This window comes from Hyla sarda, chromosome 1 (assembly GCF_029499605.1).
Source record: "Hyla sarda isolate aHylSar1 chromosome 1, aHylSar1.hap1, whole genome shotgun sequence".
Lineage (NCBI taxonomy): Eukaryota > Metazoa > Chordata > Amphibia > Anura > Hylidae > Hyla > Hyla sarda.
This window is the reverse complement of record NC_079189.1, coordinates 96,163,454-96,181,340: the sequence shown is the minus strand read 5'-3', so window position 1 is coordinate 96,181,340 and position 17,887 is coordinate 96,163,454. Positions and strand designations below refer to the sequence as shown.

Below are 17,887 nucleotides of genomic sequence, written 5' to 3'. Positions count from 1 at the left end.
GAAAAAAACATGGTCCCAATTGGCAGGAATGCTCAACCCCAAATGCAGTTGTGCATTTATGCTGGGGGAGCAGATCCTGCACTTGTGGTCCATTGCAAAGGGCGATACCCAGCATAAAAATGCATACAATGGGGGATGCCTGCGGCAGAATACATTGGCATCCTACACCATGAAAGGTGTGGATGTGTAACATATAGAGTAATACATAAATTTAGGTGCACTACTGTGGTAGATGTAAACAGTGACATATGGCTAACCCTCAAAATGATGTTCTTGATTCACAATCAGATTGCACAAAATATACTATAAATGCACAGTAAAAATGTTCAGTCATTTCCAAGAGAAACTATTGCCTGTGTGCGCATGAACGTTTGTGTCTTTCTATGTTTGTGTTGGTACCTGTTATGATGGCGGTGTCAACTACTTCAAATTCTATTTAACTAATAAGGACACAGACCCTTTTGCCAGTGCTCTTTCCTTTTTTGCCTTTTTAATTTTTTCCTCCTCATCTTTTAAGAGACATTTTTATTTTTGCATGACCAATTGTACTTTGGAATGACACCTTTCATTTTACCATAAAATGTATGGCGGAATTTGAAAAGAAAGCCGCAATTTTTGGAGGTTTTGTTTTTACGGAGTTCACTTTCCAGTAAAAAAAGACTTTAACCTCTTGAGGACGCAGGGCGTACAGGTACGCCCGTGGGTATTTCTGTCCCAGCCGCTAGCCGGTCGGGGACCGGACCGGGATGCCTGCTGAAATCATTCAGCAGGCATCCCGGTACATCCCGGTCCTGAACCACCCCCCCCCCCCCCATATCGGCGATCGCCGTAAATCGCAGGTCAATTCAGGCCAGCGATTTTCGGCGATTGCAAGTCTGGAAAATAAGGGGGATTGGGCTGTTCGACACAGCCCCGTTCCCCCTGAAGGGATAGGAGTGAGGTGGCAGGGGTGCCACCCCTCCTATACCTGCGATTGATCTATCAGAAGTGACCAGCCAATCACAGAAGGGGGTTACCCATGGGTGTCCGAGCAGAGCGGGGGAACGGTGCAGCTCACCAGATCCAGCAGCGATGACGTCATCCGGCGGTGGCGGTGGTCATGGCAACGGCGGCACAGCGGTGGCGATCAGGGTAAGTGGCCTGGAGATCTGGAGGACCACAGTTTAGCGATACTTTCAGATCTTGAAAAACTACAACTTCCAGCATGCCCACACAGCCATTTGCTGTCCGGGCATGCTGGAATTTGTAGTTTTGCAACACCTGAAGGGCCACAGTTTGGAGATCACTGTGCAGTGGTCTCTAAACTGTGGCCTTTCAGATCTTACAAAACTACAACTCCCAGCATGCCCACACAGCCATTTGCTGTCTGGGAATGCTGAGATTTGTAGTTTTGCAACATCTGGAGATCATTGTGCAGAGGTCTCTATACTGTGCCTCAAGCTATTGCAAAGCGACAACGCTCAGCATGGACTGACAGACCGTGCAAGCTGGAAGTTGTAGTTTTGCCACAGCTGGAGGCACACTGGTGAGGAACACATTTTCTCCTGAGTATGGAAATACCCCATATGTGGGTGTAAAGTGATCTGCGGATGCATGTACATTTGAGGCCTAAATTGGTGATTTGCACAGAGGTGGCTGATAGTTGCAACGGTTCTGACATAGACGCAAAAAAAAAAAACACCCACGTCTGACCTCATTTTGGAAACTACAACCCCTCACGGAACGTAACAAGGGGTATAGTAACCCTTAACACTCCACTGGTGTTTGACAAATTTTCAATAAAGTTGGACATGAAAATGAAAAATTTGATTTTTTTTCACTAAAATGCTGGTGTTACCCCAAATTTTTTATTTTCACAAGGGGTAATAGAAGAAAAAGCCCCCCAAAATTTGTAACCCCATTTCTTCTGAGTATATAAATACCCCATATGGGGTTGTAAAGTGCTCTGCGGGCGAACTACATTGCTCAGAAGAGAAGGAGCGCCATTGGGCTTTTGAAGAGAGAATTTGGCTGGAATTCAAGGCCATGTGCGTTTACAAAGACCCCATGGTGCCAGAACCGTGGGCCCCCCTCACATGTGACCCCATTTTGGAAACTACACCCCTCATGGAATGTAATAAGGGGTACAGTGAGCATTTACGCCCCACAGGTGTCAACTTTATGATGCCAACATAAACTAGACATATTGTATTTGTGAATTAATATATAATTTATTTGGAATGTCCATTTTCCTTACAAGCAGAGAGTTTCAAAGTTCAAAAAATGGAAAAAATTTTCATCAAGAAAGGATTCAAGTAACGATGAAAATTTACCACTATGTTAGGATATGTTCACACTGAGGAATTGGAGAGGAATTTCTACGAGTAATTCTGCTCACTTTTTCCTCTCCAAATCATTCAGCAGTGAAAACCCCATAGAGCTGTACAGAATTTCTGCCCCTCAGTTCACACTGAGGAATTTCCTCAAGCAGAATTCTGACGAGGAAGTATGTTCAGCTTGAAGAAAGAACATGTTCTTTCTTTCAGGCAGAATCAGCGTCGTTCTCCCATAGAGATGAATGTTATTTTTTTTTTCAGTCAGAAGCATTTCCATGCAGAATCCGTGGGGAATCCGCGTGGAATTCGCGCGGAATCTCCACATGAAAAAAAAAAGAGGAGTATTTATGAATTAAAAAAATACATATATTACACCCACTTTCCTCCCACTTTTTATTCAGCAGCCATTTTGAGAAATCAATCTGTGGAAATGGCCACTGGAACTCCTCCCACTCTTCCTCCCACTCTTGATACTCCTCCTCTTCTTCTCCGCTGCAAGAAACCTGCATTTCCGCACAAATTCCACACGAATTCTGCGCAATTTCTGCGTGAATTCCGCGCGAAATCGTTGCTAATTCTGAGCGGAAAAAAAACTGTATTTTGGGGTGGAAATCTTCAGCGTGATTTCCGACCCAATTCCTCAGTGTGAACATACCCTTAAAGTAGAATATGTCGCTAAAAAACTATCTTGGAATCAGAATGAATGATAAAAGCATCCCAGAGTTATTAATGCATAAAGTAACAGTGGTCAGATTTGCAACAAAGGGCTGTGTCCTTATAGGGGTACTCTGCCCCTAGACATCTTATCCCCTATCCAAAGGATAGGGGATAAGATGTCAGATCGCCGCGGTCCCGCTGCTGGGGAGCCCCGGGATCGCCGCTGCGGCACTGCGCTATCATTGCTGCACAGAGTGAGTTCGCTCTGTGCGTAATGACGGGCGATACAGGGGATGGAGCAGCGTGACGTCATGGCTCCGCCCCTCGTGACATCACGGCCTGTCCCCTTAATGCAAGTCTATGGCAGGGGGAGTGACGACTGCCACGCCCCCTCCCATAGACTTGTATTGAGGGGGGCGGGCCGTGACATCACAAGGGGCGGAGCCGTGACATAACGATGCTCTGGCCCCTGTATTGCCCGTCATTACGTGCAGAGCAAACTCGCTCTGTGCAGTAATGATAGCGCAGTACCGCAGCGGCGATCCCGGGGCTCCCCAGCAGCGGGACCTCGGCGATTTGACATCTTATCCCCTATCCTTTGGATAGGTGATAAGATGTCTCGGGGTGGAGTACCCCTTTAAGGTGAAAATGAGCCGCGTCCTTAAGGAGTTAATCTTTATTCTGCGATTCCCATGTTAACATAGCTTTTCTAATATTGTGCTGTTTTTAAAAAGGTCAAACTTTTTAAACAAAATAAGTGTGTTTCAAATTTCTGAATTCTGACCCCCTATAACTTTTTTTTATTTTTCCATACACAGTGCTGCATGGTGACAAATATTTTGCACTGTGATCAGTAGTTTTTTTCAGTTTCACGTTTGGGCATTTACCGTAATAGATCATATATCATTATATTATAATCGTTTGGACATTTCCACAAGTGGTGATACAAAATATGTGGGTTTAAAAAAAAAATATATATTTGAATTTTTTTTTTTTTTGGGGGGGGGGGGGGCGAAGCTGGAGGGGGGGTTTGTGTATTTAAGAAAAAAAAATTCAGTTTATTATTTTATGCACACTTTTTTAGTTCCCATAGGGGACTTTTACATGCAATTATTAGATTATTATTATTATCAGTGATCTACACTGCTCAGAAAAATAAAGGGTACACTTAAACAGCACAATGTAACTCCAAGTCAATTACATTTCTGTGAATTCACACTGTCCACTAAGGACAATAAATTTCACATGCGGTTGTGCAAATGGAACAGACAATAGGTGTAAATTATAGGCAATTAGCAAGACACCCCCCAATGAAGGAGTGGTTCTGCAGGTGGTGACCACAGACCACTTCTCAGTTCTTTTGCTTTCTGGCTCATGTTTTGGTCACTTTTGAATGCTGGCGGTGCTTTCACTCTAGTGGTAGCATGAGACGGAGTATACAACCCACACAAGTGGCTCAGGTAGTGCAGCTCATCCAGGATGGCACATCAATGTGAACTGTGGCAAGAAGGTTTGCTGTGTCTGTCAGCGTAGTGTCCAGAGCATGGAGGCGCTACCAGGAGACAGGCCAGTACAGGCCAGTATGTGGAGGAGGCCGCACAAGGGCAACTACCTAGCAGCATGACCACCACCTCCGCCTTTGTGCAAGGAGGAGCACTGCTAGAGCCCTGCAAAATGACCTCCAGCAGGCCATAAATGGGCATTTGTCCACTCAAATAGTCAGAAACAGACTCCATGAGGGGGGTATGAGGGCTCGATGTCCACAGGTGGGGGTTGTGATTACAGCCCAACACCGTGCAGGACGTTTGGCATTTGCCAGAGAACACCAAGATTGGCAAATTCGCCAATGGCGCCCTGTACTCTTCACAGATGAAAGCAGGTTCACACTGAGCACATGTGACAGACGTGTCAGAGTCTGGGGACACCCGGGAGAATATTCTACTGCCTGCAACATCCTCCAGCATGACCGGTTTGGCGAGGGGCCAGTATTGGTGTGGGGTGGCATTTCTTTGGGGGGCTCCACAGCCCTCCATGTGCTTGCCAGCGGTAGCCTGACTGCCATTAGGTACCGAGATGAGATCCTCAGACCCCATGTGAGACCATATGCTGGTGCGATTGGCCCTATGTTCCTTCTAATGCAAAACAATGCTAGACCTCATGTGGCTGGAGTGTGTCAGCAGTTTCTGCAAGAGGAAGGCATTGATGCTATGGACTGGCCCGCCCGTTCCCCAGACCTGAATCTGATTGATCACATCTGGGACATCATGTCTTGCTCCTTCCACTAACGCCACGTTGCACCACAGACTGTCCAGCAGTTGGCGGATGCTTTAGTCCAGGTCTGGGAGGACATTCCTCAGGAGACCATCCCCCCACCTCATCAGGAGCGTGCCCAGGCATTGTAGGGAGGACATACGGGCACGTGGAGGCCACACACACACACTACTGAACCTCATTTTGAGTTGTTTTAAGGACATTGAGGGGAATTTATCATTGTATATAGAGCTTTTTTGGTTTTTTTTTTTAACACAAACATTTTTTTTGCGCAATATCTGATAGAATTTTTCATGGCCATGTCTACAGTTAAGTTTACCATAGAGCACTTTCTATTGTAGAATCAAATTTATTAAGTGCGGTTTTTTTTTTTGGCAAAAAATTTCGCAAAAGCACTTTTCTTGCGCACCACATACCAAAATGTCTATTTTGGGACAGTAAGGACTGCTACTCCCATCATGGACAGACTCTGCCCATGATGGGAGTTATAGTCCAGGGGCTGAGGTGCAGATCGCACCGGGTCATTATCCAGAGACCTGCTGTGATCCGCATTTATTAACTGTAAAAGCCGGCGGCACATGTTGCTCCACTGCGCTGCTGCCGGCTCCGGTATACACTTTCATAATTCATAATCCCCGCCGACTGGAGACGGGAGCTCTGATTGGTGAAAAGCTATTAACCAATCAGAGCTTCTGTCTCCCGGTGGGGATTATGAATTATAAGAACTGTATATAGAAGCCGTCGGGCAGCGCAGTGTAGCTGCTTGTGCTGCCTGCTTGTATAGTTAATAAATTCGGATCGCAGCGGATCTCCAGAGAATGATCTGCTGCGATCTGCCCTTCTGCCCTTGGACTACTACTCCTATCATGGGACAAAGTCTGTCCCATGATGGGAGTAGTTGTAGTACCGCGGCGTTGCTGAGGGATGGCACTTGCACATCCCACGGCTGCGGGACTTTATAGGACTACTACTCCCGTCATGGACAGACTCTGCCCATGATGGGAGTTGTAGTCCAGGGGCTGAGGTGCAGATCGCATCGGGTCATTCTACAGAGACCCACTGCGATCCGCATTTAAGTTAACAAGCCGGCGGTACATGTGGCTACATCGCGTTCCCCGCCGGCTCCTGTATACACTGTCATAATTCATGATCCCCGCCGCCGGGAGATGGGATCTCTGATTGGTCAATAGCTGTTCACCAATCAGAGCTCCCGTCTCCCGGTGGCGGGGATTATGAATTATGACAGTGTATACAGGAGCTTGTCCCATGATAGAAGTAGTAGTCCAAGGGCAGAGGGACAGATCTCTGTTCACATTATGTGTATTGCATAATGGGTACAGAGCAGTGTGTTCCCAAACAGGTAGACTCCAGCTGTTGCTTAACTACAGCCCCCATGATGGGAGTTGTAGTTTAGCAACAATTGGAGCCTCCCTGTTTATGAACACGCTGCATTATGTGCGCTCTTCCCAAGGGAAAGCGCAAAAAATGTACTAACCCATATTTCTTGTTTTTCTTTTCTTCTCATTTCAGATACGTGAATGAGGAGGACTACGTCAGATTCGGTGGACTGCGACGATGACCAACGTTTTTTAATTTTCAATAAAATGGTTAACGAGGGCTTTGGGGGAGTGTTTATTTTTTAATACATTTTTTTTTCATTGTGTCATGTTTTTTATAATTACATTTTCAGGGTTAGTAGTGGAAGCTCTCTTATAGATTATTAAGCCAGGGCTTAGCATTAGCCCCAAAATCAGCTAGCGCTAACCTCCAATTATTACCCCCGTACCCACTGTCACAGGGGTGCCAGGAAGAGCCAGAGCCAACAGGCCCGGAGCGTCAAAAATGGCGCTCCTGGGCCTAGGCGGTAACAGGCTGGTGTTATTTAGGCTGGGGAGGGCCAATAACAATGGTCCCGGCCCACTCTAGTAACCTCAGGCTATTGCTGCTTGGTTGGCATTTTGCTGATACTGAAAATAGGGGAAACCCTATGCGTTTTTTTTTTATTTTTATAAAGTGTATGGTTCCCTCATTTTTTCAGTATCAGCCAGATACCAACCAAGCAGGAAACAGCCTGACATTACCAGGGTGGGCGAGGACCATTGTTACTGGCCCTCCCCAGCCTAAATAACGCCAGCCTGTTACCGCCTAGGCCCAGGAGCGCCATTTTTGATGCTCCAGGCCTTTTTGTAATGGCTCTTCCCAGAACTCCTGTGGTGGTGGGTACCAGGGTAATAATTGGGGATTAGCACTAGCTGTTTTGGGGGCTAATGCTAAGCCCCAGCTTAGTAATGGACTCCGTCAATAAGACCGGATTCCACTACTAAGCCACGAAAAGTCAATAATAAAAAACACAACACATTGAAAAATTTTATTTATTTAAAAAAAAACTCCCCCCACTGCCCTTGTTCACGCTATTCATCATCGCAATCCACCAAATCTGACATAGTCCTCCACATTCACGTATCTAAATTTGTTTGTTTCCACACATCAGCAAAAACACAAGAAAAAAGAAAAACTGATAAAACGCAGGAAAAAGCTGGGACAGTTTTTCGGGCGTTTTTGCTGATGGACAAAAAACCTCAATGGAATCCTGGCCTCAAAGCAATAGAACTAAATCCCTACATCCACTTTTCCTGTGAGGTAGAGAAGGAGTGCATGGTACAGCGAGGGGGGCATTTCTATATTTGCACAAGATTTATCAAAGTGCACAACCTTTTTAAATTCTGAGCAAGAGTGTAATTTAGACAAGCAGTGTAAAGGGGTAAATCTGTGTCTACAATAGACATCTAATGATAAATTTCCCCCTGCATCAAAGTTGGATCAGCCTGTAGTGTGGTTTTCCACTTTGATTTTCAGTGTGACTCCATATCTAGACCTCCAGGGGTTGATAAATTAGATTTTCATTGATAATTTTTGTGTTATTTTCTTGTCAGCACATTCAACTATGTAAAGACAAAAGTATTTCATACGATTAATTCATTCATTCAGATCTAGGATGTGTTATCTTAGTGTTCCCTTAATTTTTTTGAGCAGTGTACTAATGGAGCCTGACAAACCGTGCTCTATTAGCACTTTGGACCTGGGACCTGCACTGAGCAGGTAAGCGGACCTCCAGACTGTCATTATGGAGCTTAAGTGTCACGATCGCTATTGATCCCAGCACTTAAGGGGTTAATGATTGAGAAGGGCAAGATCACTGCACTCCGTCATTGACTGTAAGTACATGCCTGCTTATAGCAGCTGCCATTTGCAGATTATAAAGCGAGCACAGCTTCTTCATAGTCTGAATGCTGCTCAGTGCATAAATGGTTCTGGTGCCTTAAAAAGTACATGTCATCAAATAAACTTTTCTAAACTAACTCAGGCTATGTTTCCTAACTACTCCTAATACCCCTCCCACCCTTTTCAGAGCTTTAAAAAGCTCTGTATCTTACCTATCTTCTTGCTCACATAGTGCAATCTCCCAGCAGGAGAAAGTGGGTGTTTCTTGGCAGGCGTGACATCACTGGAGCCTGCTGGGGGACCACTTCCACCCTCACATCTTTGCAGTGATGTGATGAATAGAAGGCCTCAAGCTCTGTGCAGCTTTCATTGAGGCTCTATGCAAGTTTCATTGAGGCTCTTTGCATGTTTCATTGAGGCTCTGTGCAGCGGTCAATGAGGTCCTGTCCAGATGTCAATCAAGCTCACTGCAGAGAAGCACTTCCTGAGTTTGGTCTCCTGCCAGGCCGAGAGGAAACCAAACTCACTGTATTAATTGTGGTAGGGAACAGAACAGAGCTACCTAGTGGCCGTTTTTTCTATTACATTTTAAACATATTTATGTTGATAATTTTAAAAGCAAGTGAATGGGAAAGTGTCTTCTAATTACATAAGGAACACCATATTAAAAGTTTTATTTGGTGACAGGTACTCTCTAAGTACCAGAGCTCACATATTCATCCAAAATTCCTAAAGGGTTTTCTTAACATCTGTGACTGAGATTTTGTTAGGAGACTCTGTTGTAGATTCCATAAAAATGTGGCACTATTCTGTCTTTTAAAATACTAGATATAACTCATCCCGACAAACCCCCATTAAAATATGTTGGCACCACAGGGCACTGTTGGTGTCATGTAATAGATCTTGGTACTTCTTGGTATATATATTTCTTGGTATTTCTGTTGTTTTCATTGTGCTGATCCTATGACAAAAAAATAAAATAAAAATAAAAAAGCAACAGAAATAACTACTGCAAGTGTGAACAAAACCTTATTTTAACATGTCAAAACTACACTCCATTTACAGCAAATTCCAGAGCTTAAAACCACATTCTTCACCTGTACTTGCTGCAAATCCATGGCAATTCATAGTAAATTGTATCCAGTTTTGCCATGTGGCACAATACTGCCCTGCTGTGTGTTTACTCTGGTGAGTGCATCGCAACAAAGTGCGTGGTTTTAAAAATTTCAGAAGTCCGAAAAGAGCTTAGATTTGTATTGGTGAGTACTCTGAGTACTTCTTGTTACTGCTTATTCTTAAAGAGGTCTGTGCTGGTGAGAGGATCACTTATCTGGCTGCTGCTGATTTCTGACTGGTTAGATGGCAACATTTCTGGGCTAAACTCCTTAGTTTCTACTCTTCAGTCATTATGAGGATATCCCAGGTGCCTCATACAATAAAGATAAAGGACATGGTGTAAATAATGTTAAGGTTGCAAGTAAGAATAATTTTAATTTGTGTTTGAATTTTTTGAATTAGAATAAGTTGAATTTGTGACACATCTTGGCACAAATAATTTGCCCTAGAAAGATTTAGGTTACTTTCACACGAGTGTAATATGGGCTCATACTCAGCTAGTATTAGAGCTGCAGGTTCTGGCTAGTGATCTGAACTAACAGCATTATAGATCCCTATGGATTGACTAGGGTAAAAACATAAGTTGTGTTGCAGTTGACCATATGCAGTAAATATGTCTCATGTCTATGTTCACCTGTGTTTTTTTTCTACTTGCCACTGTTAGCACATCCTAATTGCTCAATAACAAAACAGCAAGTATTAAAAATCACAGAGTAACAGCAGCATTGTAGAAGTATTTACTGCATATGGCCAATGACAACGCAAACGGATCTTGAGTTCTTACTTTAGTTTGGGTCATTTTAATGGCAGTCGGGCCCAGAAGCCGAATATTGTTGCAGAAATGTCCTTGTTGTTTACTGAATACAAAGTGAAATCCAAAATTTCATCCATTAGCTATGTAAAAAGTCATGTCCAATTCTTTTCTAAAGGTTTTACTGATGAGAAAAACAATGCACTTCGTATGTCAGAATGTGTGGTACAGACAGTGATGTTAATGTTAGTATGGTATAGTAGGGGGTCTTTTAAGGAGTTTTGCCATTATGTGATGGATGCAGACATAGTGTTTCTGTTCTTACCGATAAGTACTCCGTACCGTATAAAGTACTGTTGGCATTTCTAAAACTGTGGTTGTTGGTGAGGTAGATGCATTTAATATTGTTGTTAGGAATAAAGCAAAATGTTATAGCAATGTTCTTGATGTGTACTAATTCTCGTAGCTAAGGCAACAAGCTCTGCAAGATAATGGCAGCTAGAGATAAGTTAGAAAACAAAGACATGCTTCAATGATTGTGAAGACTGCGGAATAGCCATACCTGGATACACATTGTACAAGAACAAAGGATTAGAAGGAAAAGGCACTAGAATACCCATTTATGTTTGGAGTAGAGTTAAATTGTGTTCAAAAGGGTCCAAAGATGGGCAACAAAAATGGTGGTAAGGTCTAAAAAAATGTTTCATGACTGGTGCAGTTGCCCATAGTAACCATTTAGACTGCTTCTTTTACTAGAAAAATGTAAGAAACAATCAAAGATGAGCAACTGGTCAACTTCTCTTCTGCACAGGTTTTGATAAATTATAAACTATGATATTAAATGCCGTTACTGTTGTGCGGTATGAATCATGCTAAATGTATGACATTCAACTGTTGCACATATCCTATTGTCTTATAGGTGAGCCCATTACCATCAGTTCGATTTGTTACTGTTGGGACTCTGGAACGTGGAGGCATCTTTGTGAGTTTAGTTTGTTTTAGTTCCAATTTTCTTATAAATACTCAAAGCACAATTCATTTTTTAAGAGTAAATTATATTTTTAGAGGACCTGTGGCCAACCCAATTTTATAAATAAATAGTTCAGGGTGCCCTTATCACACACCTTTATTTATTCATGTATTTTTTATTTATTTTTTTAAACAATTTTTATTATTGCAACACATATATAATTACATACAAATTTTTGAAATATTATATTTCTCTTTCAAAAACATTACCTTTATTTTTTAAATAAAAGGGAATATCATTTGATGGGTGGGATTATACAGTCACCCCTGATTATAATCCTGCCCATTATCTGATATTTACTCCAATTATTAAAATTATGTTCTTTCCCATTACCTGTAAGTCTATTTAATTAAAATTAAGGTCACACCCATCTGACTGATTCCCTGAATTGTCAGACAAATACTGAATCCACATATCTCATAGTTGGAATGATGATTTTTTAAAGGGGATATCCAGGTTCTGAAACTGCTTTTTATAGCGCTGGGGGTGGCATGAAAACAACCCCAAGGCATATGCTTGCCTACCCCGTTGCTTCAAGGCTCCCACTGTGATGTCATTCAGTCCTCTGCTCACTCTTGAGATGAGCTCTTCTCTTATGTGATGGCGTGCTCAGTGGCATCCCACCTCACTTAGTAACTGGCTTAGTGGACCATCACTAAAGAGAAGAGCCCTACTATGCTTTGTTAGTGCATCTCAAAGTCATATTAGAAAGTAGGTAAGAGTATAGTTACCATGAAGCTTCATGGCTTCTTATGCACCTAAAGCTTCACTATATGGCCAACTTAAGACAAGACTATTAAAAATAGAGGTGTACACATGCACATACTGAATAACTACATAGCTACATGTGATCACATGGCAATCACTGAAGAAAACAAGTCTGAGAGAGTACATTGTGGTTTCTTTGAGAAAGTTGCGTAGAACGCATAGTATGATTTATTAGGGTGGGCATTACTTAGTGTATTTCACTTGTTCTTTTCTCCTTGTTTACATTTAATTACATTTATGAGCACCCCTTCATTTAATTCATTCAGTTATGCCCTTTCTTTAAAAAAAAAAAAATTCAAAAATAAAATAAAATAAGGTACTGTATGTTATACTAATTCTACTACATACATGTTAGGTTGTAATTTATAATATTTTATTCATTTACAGGGACTGGCAGAAACAATGTTCAGGTCCTCTAATCTACGTTTTAGCCTGGTAAGAACTTATGACTTCAGAAAGTTTAACACTTTGTTCAGGTTGTAGATGAATCTTCATGTGTTTCATAATGCATATAATGGCAAAACCTAGATACATTTTTTGAATAAATTAAAACACAAGAACAAAAGTAAACAGGACCAGAAATCACTCAATGTTTAGTATGATTCATTAAATTAAAAGGGTTATTCAGAGATTGAAAGTTGTCCCTATCCCCAGCTGATTGGTGGGGGTTAGACTGATGGGAGCCCCACCAATCATAAGAACGGAGGGCAGGTAAGATTCCACACTGATATATGTAAGGTTATGTTCATGGGGAGGAAAAATCCATGCTGGGAATATGGGCTTTATGGGAAAGCACTGGGGACAACTGACATGGAAAAGAACTTTTAGTTTACAGCAACTTTAACTGTAGCAAGCAGTATCAGGCAGCTGCTGCCAAGGCAAGTAACATCATTGGGTGCTTCAATAGGGGCATAGATGCACATGACAAGGAGAAATTTATACCTCTGTACATATCACTAGTCAGACCACACATGGAATACTGTGTACAGTACTGTGCACCAGTGTACAAGAAAGATATAGTGGAGCTGGAGAGGGTAAAAAGACGGGCAACCAGGATAATACGGGGAATGGGAGGACTTAGAGTTATTTAGTTTAGAAAAAAGAAGGCTTAGGGATGACCTAATAACTATGTATACGTATATCAGGGATCAGCACAGAGATCTCTCCCATGATCTATTTATACCCTGGACTGTATCTATAACAAGGGGGCATCCTCTGGGTTTAGAGGAAAGAAGGTTTCTACACTGGAACAGACGGGGGTTCTTTACTGTAAGAGCAGTGAGACTGTAACTCTCTGCATGTAACTCTCTGCATGAGGAAGTGGTCATGGTGAACTCAACAAAAGAGTTCAAAAGGGACCTGGATTAATATTATGACAGGTTATAATACCTAGATTGTTGGGGTGGAACATTGATCCAGGGATTTATTTTGACAGATTTGGAGTCCATAAAGAAATTTTTCTTTCTAAAATGAGTCTTGAAAAATTTACTTCTGCTCATGTTTTTTTTTTTCCTTCCTCTGGATCAACACTCTAGGATAATAGATGGATGTATTTCTTTTTTGCATTACAAACTATGTAACTATATAATATGCAGCACTGCTATTCATTCTGGGGACAATTTTGTCCCGTGCTCGGGATCCATAGGGGTCTTAGCAATCAGACCCCCAATGATCAGACCCCCAATGATCAGCTTGGTATCCTATATACCTTCTTCAGATGGGCAGACCCCTTTAATTGTTTTAGTTCCTTATTAGACTACTGCTGTAGCTTAACATAAAGTTACCCAAAATTTGTGATAAATGAACAAAAAATGAAAATAAGGTTATTTGAGGTTTTTTTTTTATAGGAAAAAGAAGTCATGTTGCTACCATGCTTTTGCATACAACTTAGCCTAAGCCTATCAATAGTTTTGTTGTTTTTTTCACATGTAGAATTTTAACATAGGAAAAAGTACTGAAGAGAATTACCGGTCCAGAGAAGTCAGGCTGTAGTGATTCTGCAATGCGAATTTCCAGCAAGCACACTTTAATAACATTATTACTGAGATCCGGAAGCCACAAATGTCTTCAAACCATCTATACTGAATATTTTAATTGCTATATTGATAAATAATGAGATCCCCTGGGACTCATTTCTGGTAAGAATTAGTGTGGCAGCGAATGGCCAGATCTCCAGTGTGCTCGCCCTGTCATTTTAACACTTACATTTAAAGGTTATTTAGTTAGCACTGTCTGATAAACATTAAGTAATATGATATATAAACTACACGACAAAGACTTTGTTTTATGAAAAATGTAGTCGTGCTATAAACCAACAAGTATTCACTTTTCAACATGAAATGTAAAAAAAAAATCATTATATTAAGGGTATGATCTGCTTTGTGTGTGCTGTTTTCAATCCTTATACAAAACACAATAGCTGTCCTTACAGGGGTACTCCCGTGGAATTATTTTTTTTTTTAAATCAACTGGTACCAGAGCTGGTTAAACAAATTTGTAAATCACTCCTTTTAAAAAAAATCTTAATCCTTCCAGTACTTTTTAGGGGCTGTATAATAAAGAGAAATCCAAAAAAGAAATACATTTCCTCTGATGTCATGACCACAGTGCTCTCTGCTGACCTCTGCTGTCCATTGTAGGAACTGTCAAGAGCAGGAGAAAATACCCATAGCAAACATGGACAGTTCATAAAATGGACAGCAGAGGTCAGCAGAGAGCACTGTGGTCATGGCATCAGAGGAAATGCATTTCTTTTTTGCATTTCTCTTTAGTATGCAGCCCCTAAAAAGTACTGGAAGGATTAAGATTTTTTAATAGAAGTGATTTACAAATCTGTTTAACTTTCTGGCAGCAGTTGATTTAAAAAAAAAAAGTTTTCCACAGGAGTACCCCTTCAAAGTAATGAATAGAACATTTCAGTAATCTACGTGCAACAGTCCACAGCAAAATGTACAGTAAGTACCGCGGTACTTATTGCCACTGATTCCACATTGAAATGTTAAGGATTAACTACAATTAATGATATTGGATTATTCTTGTGTCAATCCATGGCACTGCAAACTGCAAATCCACTGCATATCTTTGACAACAATCTGAGGATCAGCTTCAGATATCTACTGAAAAAATACATAAAATTAAGTACACATGTAAACCCTAAGTGTTTTCATCAGATTTTGGCAGCAAGCATAAGCTTCGATTCTGTAGTTTCGAGTATTGATAACAAAGTTGTCTATTGTCTAGGACAGTCCCAAATATGTAAAAATAAAAAATAAACTGCGGCTGATATTTCACTGTGTTTATCCCAACTGGTTGCAGACAAAAGATAGGACAAGAGAGTTACAACATATATTTAAAAAAAATAATAATAAAAAAATAAATAAATAAATAAAAAAAAAAAAATATATATATATATATATATATATATATATTTTTTTTTAAATATATGTTGTAACTCTCTTGTCCTAGCTTTTGTATAATATATATTAGAGGTGCACTGAAATGGAAATTACCGAAACAAAACCGAAATAAAAAAAAAATGTCCGTCCGAAACCGATACCAAAAATGACTTCTCCCCGTATTCTGGTAAAATGCAGCGCTCCGCTCATTAGATTAGATTAGATTCCCCCACATTAGATTGCCAGCTCCCCCACATTAGGTCGGGAGTTCCCCCACATTAGTAGGCAGCTCCCCCACAATAGTAGGCAGCTCCCCCACAATAGTAGGCAGCTCCCCCACATTAGGTCAGCATTTCCCCCACAATAGTAGGCAGGTTCCCCACAATAGTAGGCAGGTTCCCCACAATAGTAGGCAGCTCCCCCCAACAATAGTAGGCAGTTCCCACACAATATTAGGCAGCTCCCCCCAACAATATTAGGCAGCTCCCCCCACATTTGTAGGCAGCTCCCCCCACATTAGGTCAGCAGTTCCCCCACAATAGTAGGCAGGTTCCCCACAATAGTAGACAGTTCCCCTACAATATTAGGCAGCTCCCCCCACATTTGTAGGCAGCTCCCCCCCACAATATTAGGCAGCTCCCCCCCACAATATCAGGCAGCTCCCCCACAATATTAGGCAGCTCCACCCCAACAATATTAGGCAGCTCCCCCCACATTTGTAGGCAGCTCCCCCCCACATTTGTAGGCAGCTACCCCCCACATTAGGTCAGCAGTTCCCCCACAATAGTAGGCAGCTCCCCCCACCCCACAGACATACAGCTTCCAGCCATATACAGTGTACGGCTGGAGGCTGTATATCTGTACTGCTGCCCCCACAGTGATCCGGTCACCGCTCCTCCGACCCGGGGTCACATCTACTGCTATGGCCTATGGACCATAGCAGTAGGTGCCGAGACCGGAGGAGCGGTGACCGGAACACTCAAGAAGATGACGCGGTCACTTACCAGGCCCCAGCCAGCGCGCGTTCTCCTGCGATGATCCTGCAGTCCTCCTGCTTCTCTATGGTTGTACGCACGGGACGTCAGTGACGTCCCGTGCGTACGACCATAGAGGCGGAGAGGCGGAGAAGTGAAGGACCGAAGGAGGATCGCAGGAGGACGCGGGGAATGGTGAGTGACAGGCGGACATCCTTATGTCCCGAAAAGATTTTTCAGGACACAGGGATGTCCGGAATAGGAATACTTCTTTTTATGTGCCCGGGCCGGCTCCCGTGTGTGGCTGAAGGCGAGGGCCGACCAGATCATATAAAGACTAATACTGTACACTAAAAACCAGGGGACCTCCAGCTGTTGTGAAACTACAACTCCCAGCATGCCCGGGCAGACTTTGCCGGTCCGGGCATGCTGGGAGTTGTAGTTTCACAACAGCTGGAGGCCCCCTGGTTTTTAGTATACAGTATTAGTTTTTATATGCTCTGGCCGGCCCCCGTCTGCAGCCACACACGGGAGCCGGCCCGGGCACATAAAAAGAAGTATTCCTATCCCGGAGAGCGCGCCCCCCCCCCAGATGTTGCGCCCGGTGCGGCCGTCCCCCCCTGCACCCCCCCACGAGTGCCTCTGCCACTGGCAGTGTTTGTAACTTGTGCTGTGGATTGTGCATTTTTAGTTGTTTCGGCATTTTGCCGAAATAGCTATTTTCGGCCGATATGTATCGGCCGTTGATATATCGGTGCATCCCTAATATATATATATATATATATATATATATATATATATATATATATATTAGCAAGACAGTTGTTATGAATAGTAAAATGTAGTGCATAAATAAATCAGCAAACCCAATACATACATTAAGGCAGTGAACGATAAGTATGCCTATGCATATAAAGTGCTAATAGCAATATGCCAATAGTATAAAGCAAAACCTGTATATAGTCAAAGTACATGAACATACCAGAGACAAAAAAAAGAGTAAACAGTGTGAGGCCCGGAATAAAGCCACCTCAATTGAGTGTAAAAAAAATTAAACTAGCTGATGGGTGCAACAAAAGCAACAGCTCAACATGTGGTAGAAATGAAAATACAGCGAGACACAGCTTGAGTGATGGCATTGTATTTTTGTGGAGTCTGTATAAATTTAACAAACAGCTTCTCCAATCTTATTTCCCGGTCCTCTTCGTGTCCTGTTGATGTCCATCGCTCATGTACTTTACTCCCACAATTCTTTGTTCATTGGTTTGGCTACTTTAACCTCTCCAAATGTGTAAGAGGTAGTTCAGATTTTAAAAAATAATTGCTGAAAAATTGGTAAAAACATAAGACTTTAGGAAATGTTTTGACATGACCATGAACACGTGTGG

The 17,887-nt window shown here is 42.2% G+C and overlaps 1 protein-coding gene across 3 annotated transcripts in view; it reads left to right on the top strand.

The window, feature by feature from the left end:
• Window positions 1–17,887, top strand: part of LOC130302034 (uncharacterized) — a 147,347-nt gene that overhangs the window by 122,961 nt on the left and 6,499 nt on the right. For 2 of the 3 annotated variants that reach the window (XM_056551663.1, XM_056551664.1), the window contains 2 exons: window positions 11,252–11,314; window positions 12,518–12,565. In XM_056551663.1, coding sequence (XP_056407638.1) covers window positions 11,252–11,314; window positions 12,518–12,565 — 111 coding nt within the window. Of the gene's footprint in view, window positions 1–11,251; window positions 11,315–12,517; window positions 12,566–14,062; window positions 14,269–17,887 lie in introns of all 3 variants that reach the window. The other variant, XR_008852373.1, reaches the window with a different exon arrangement.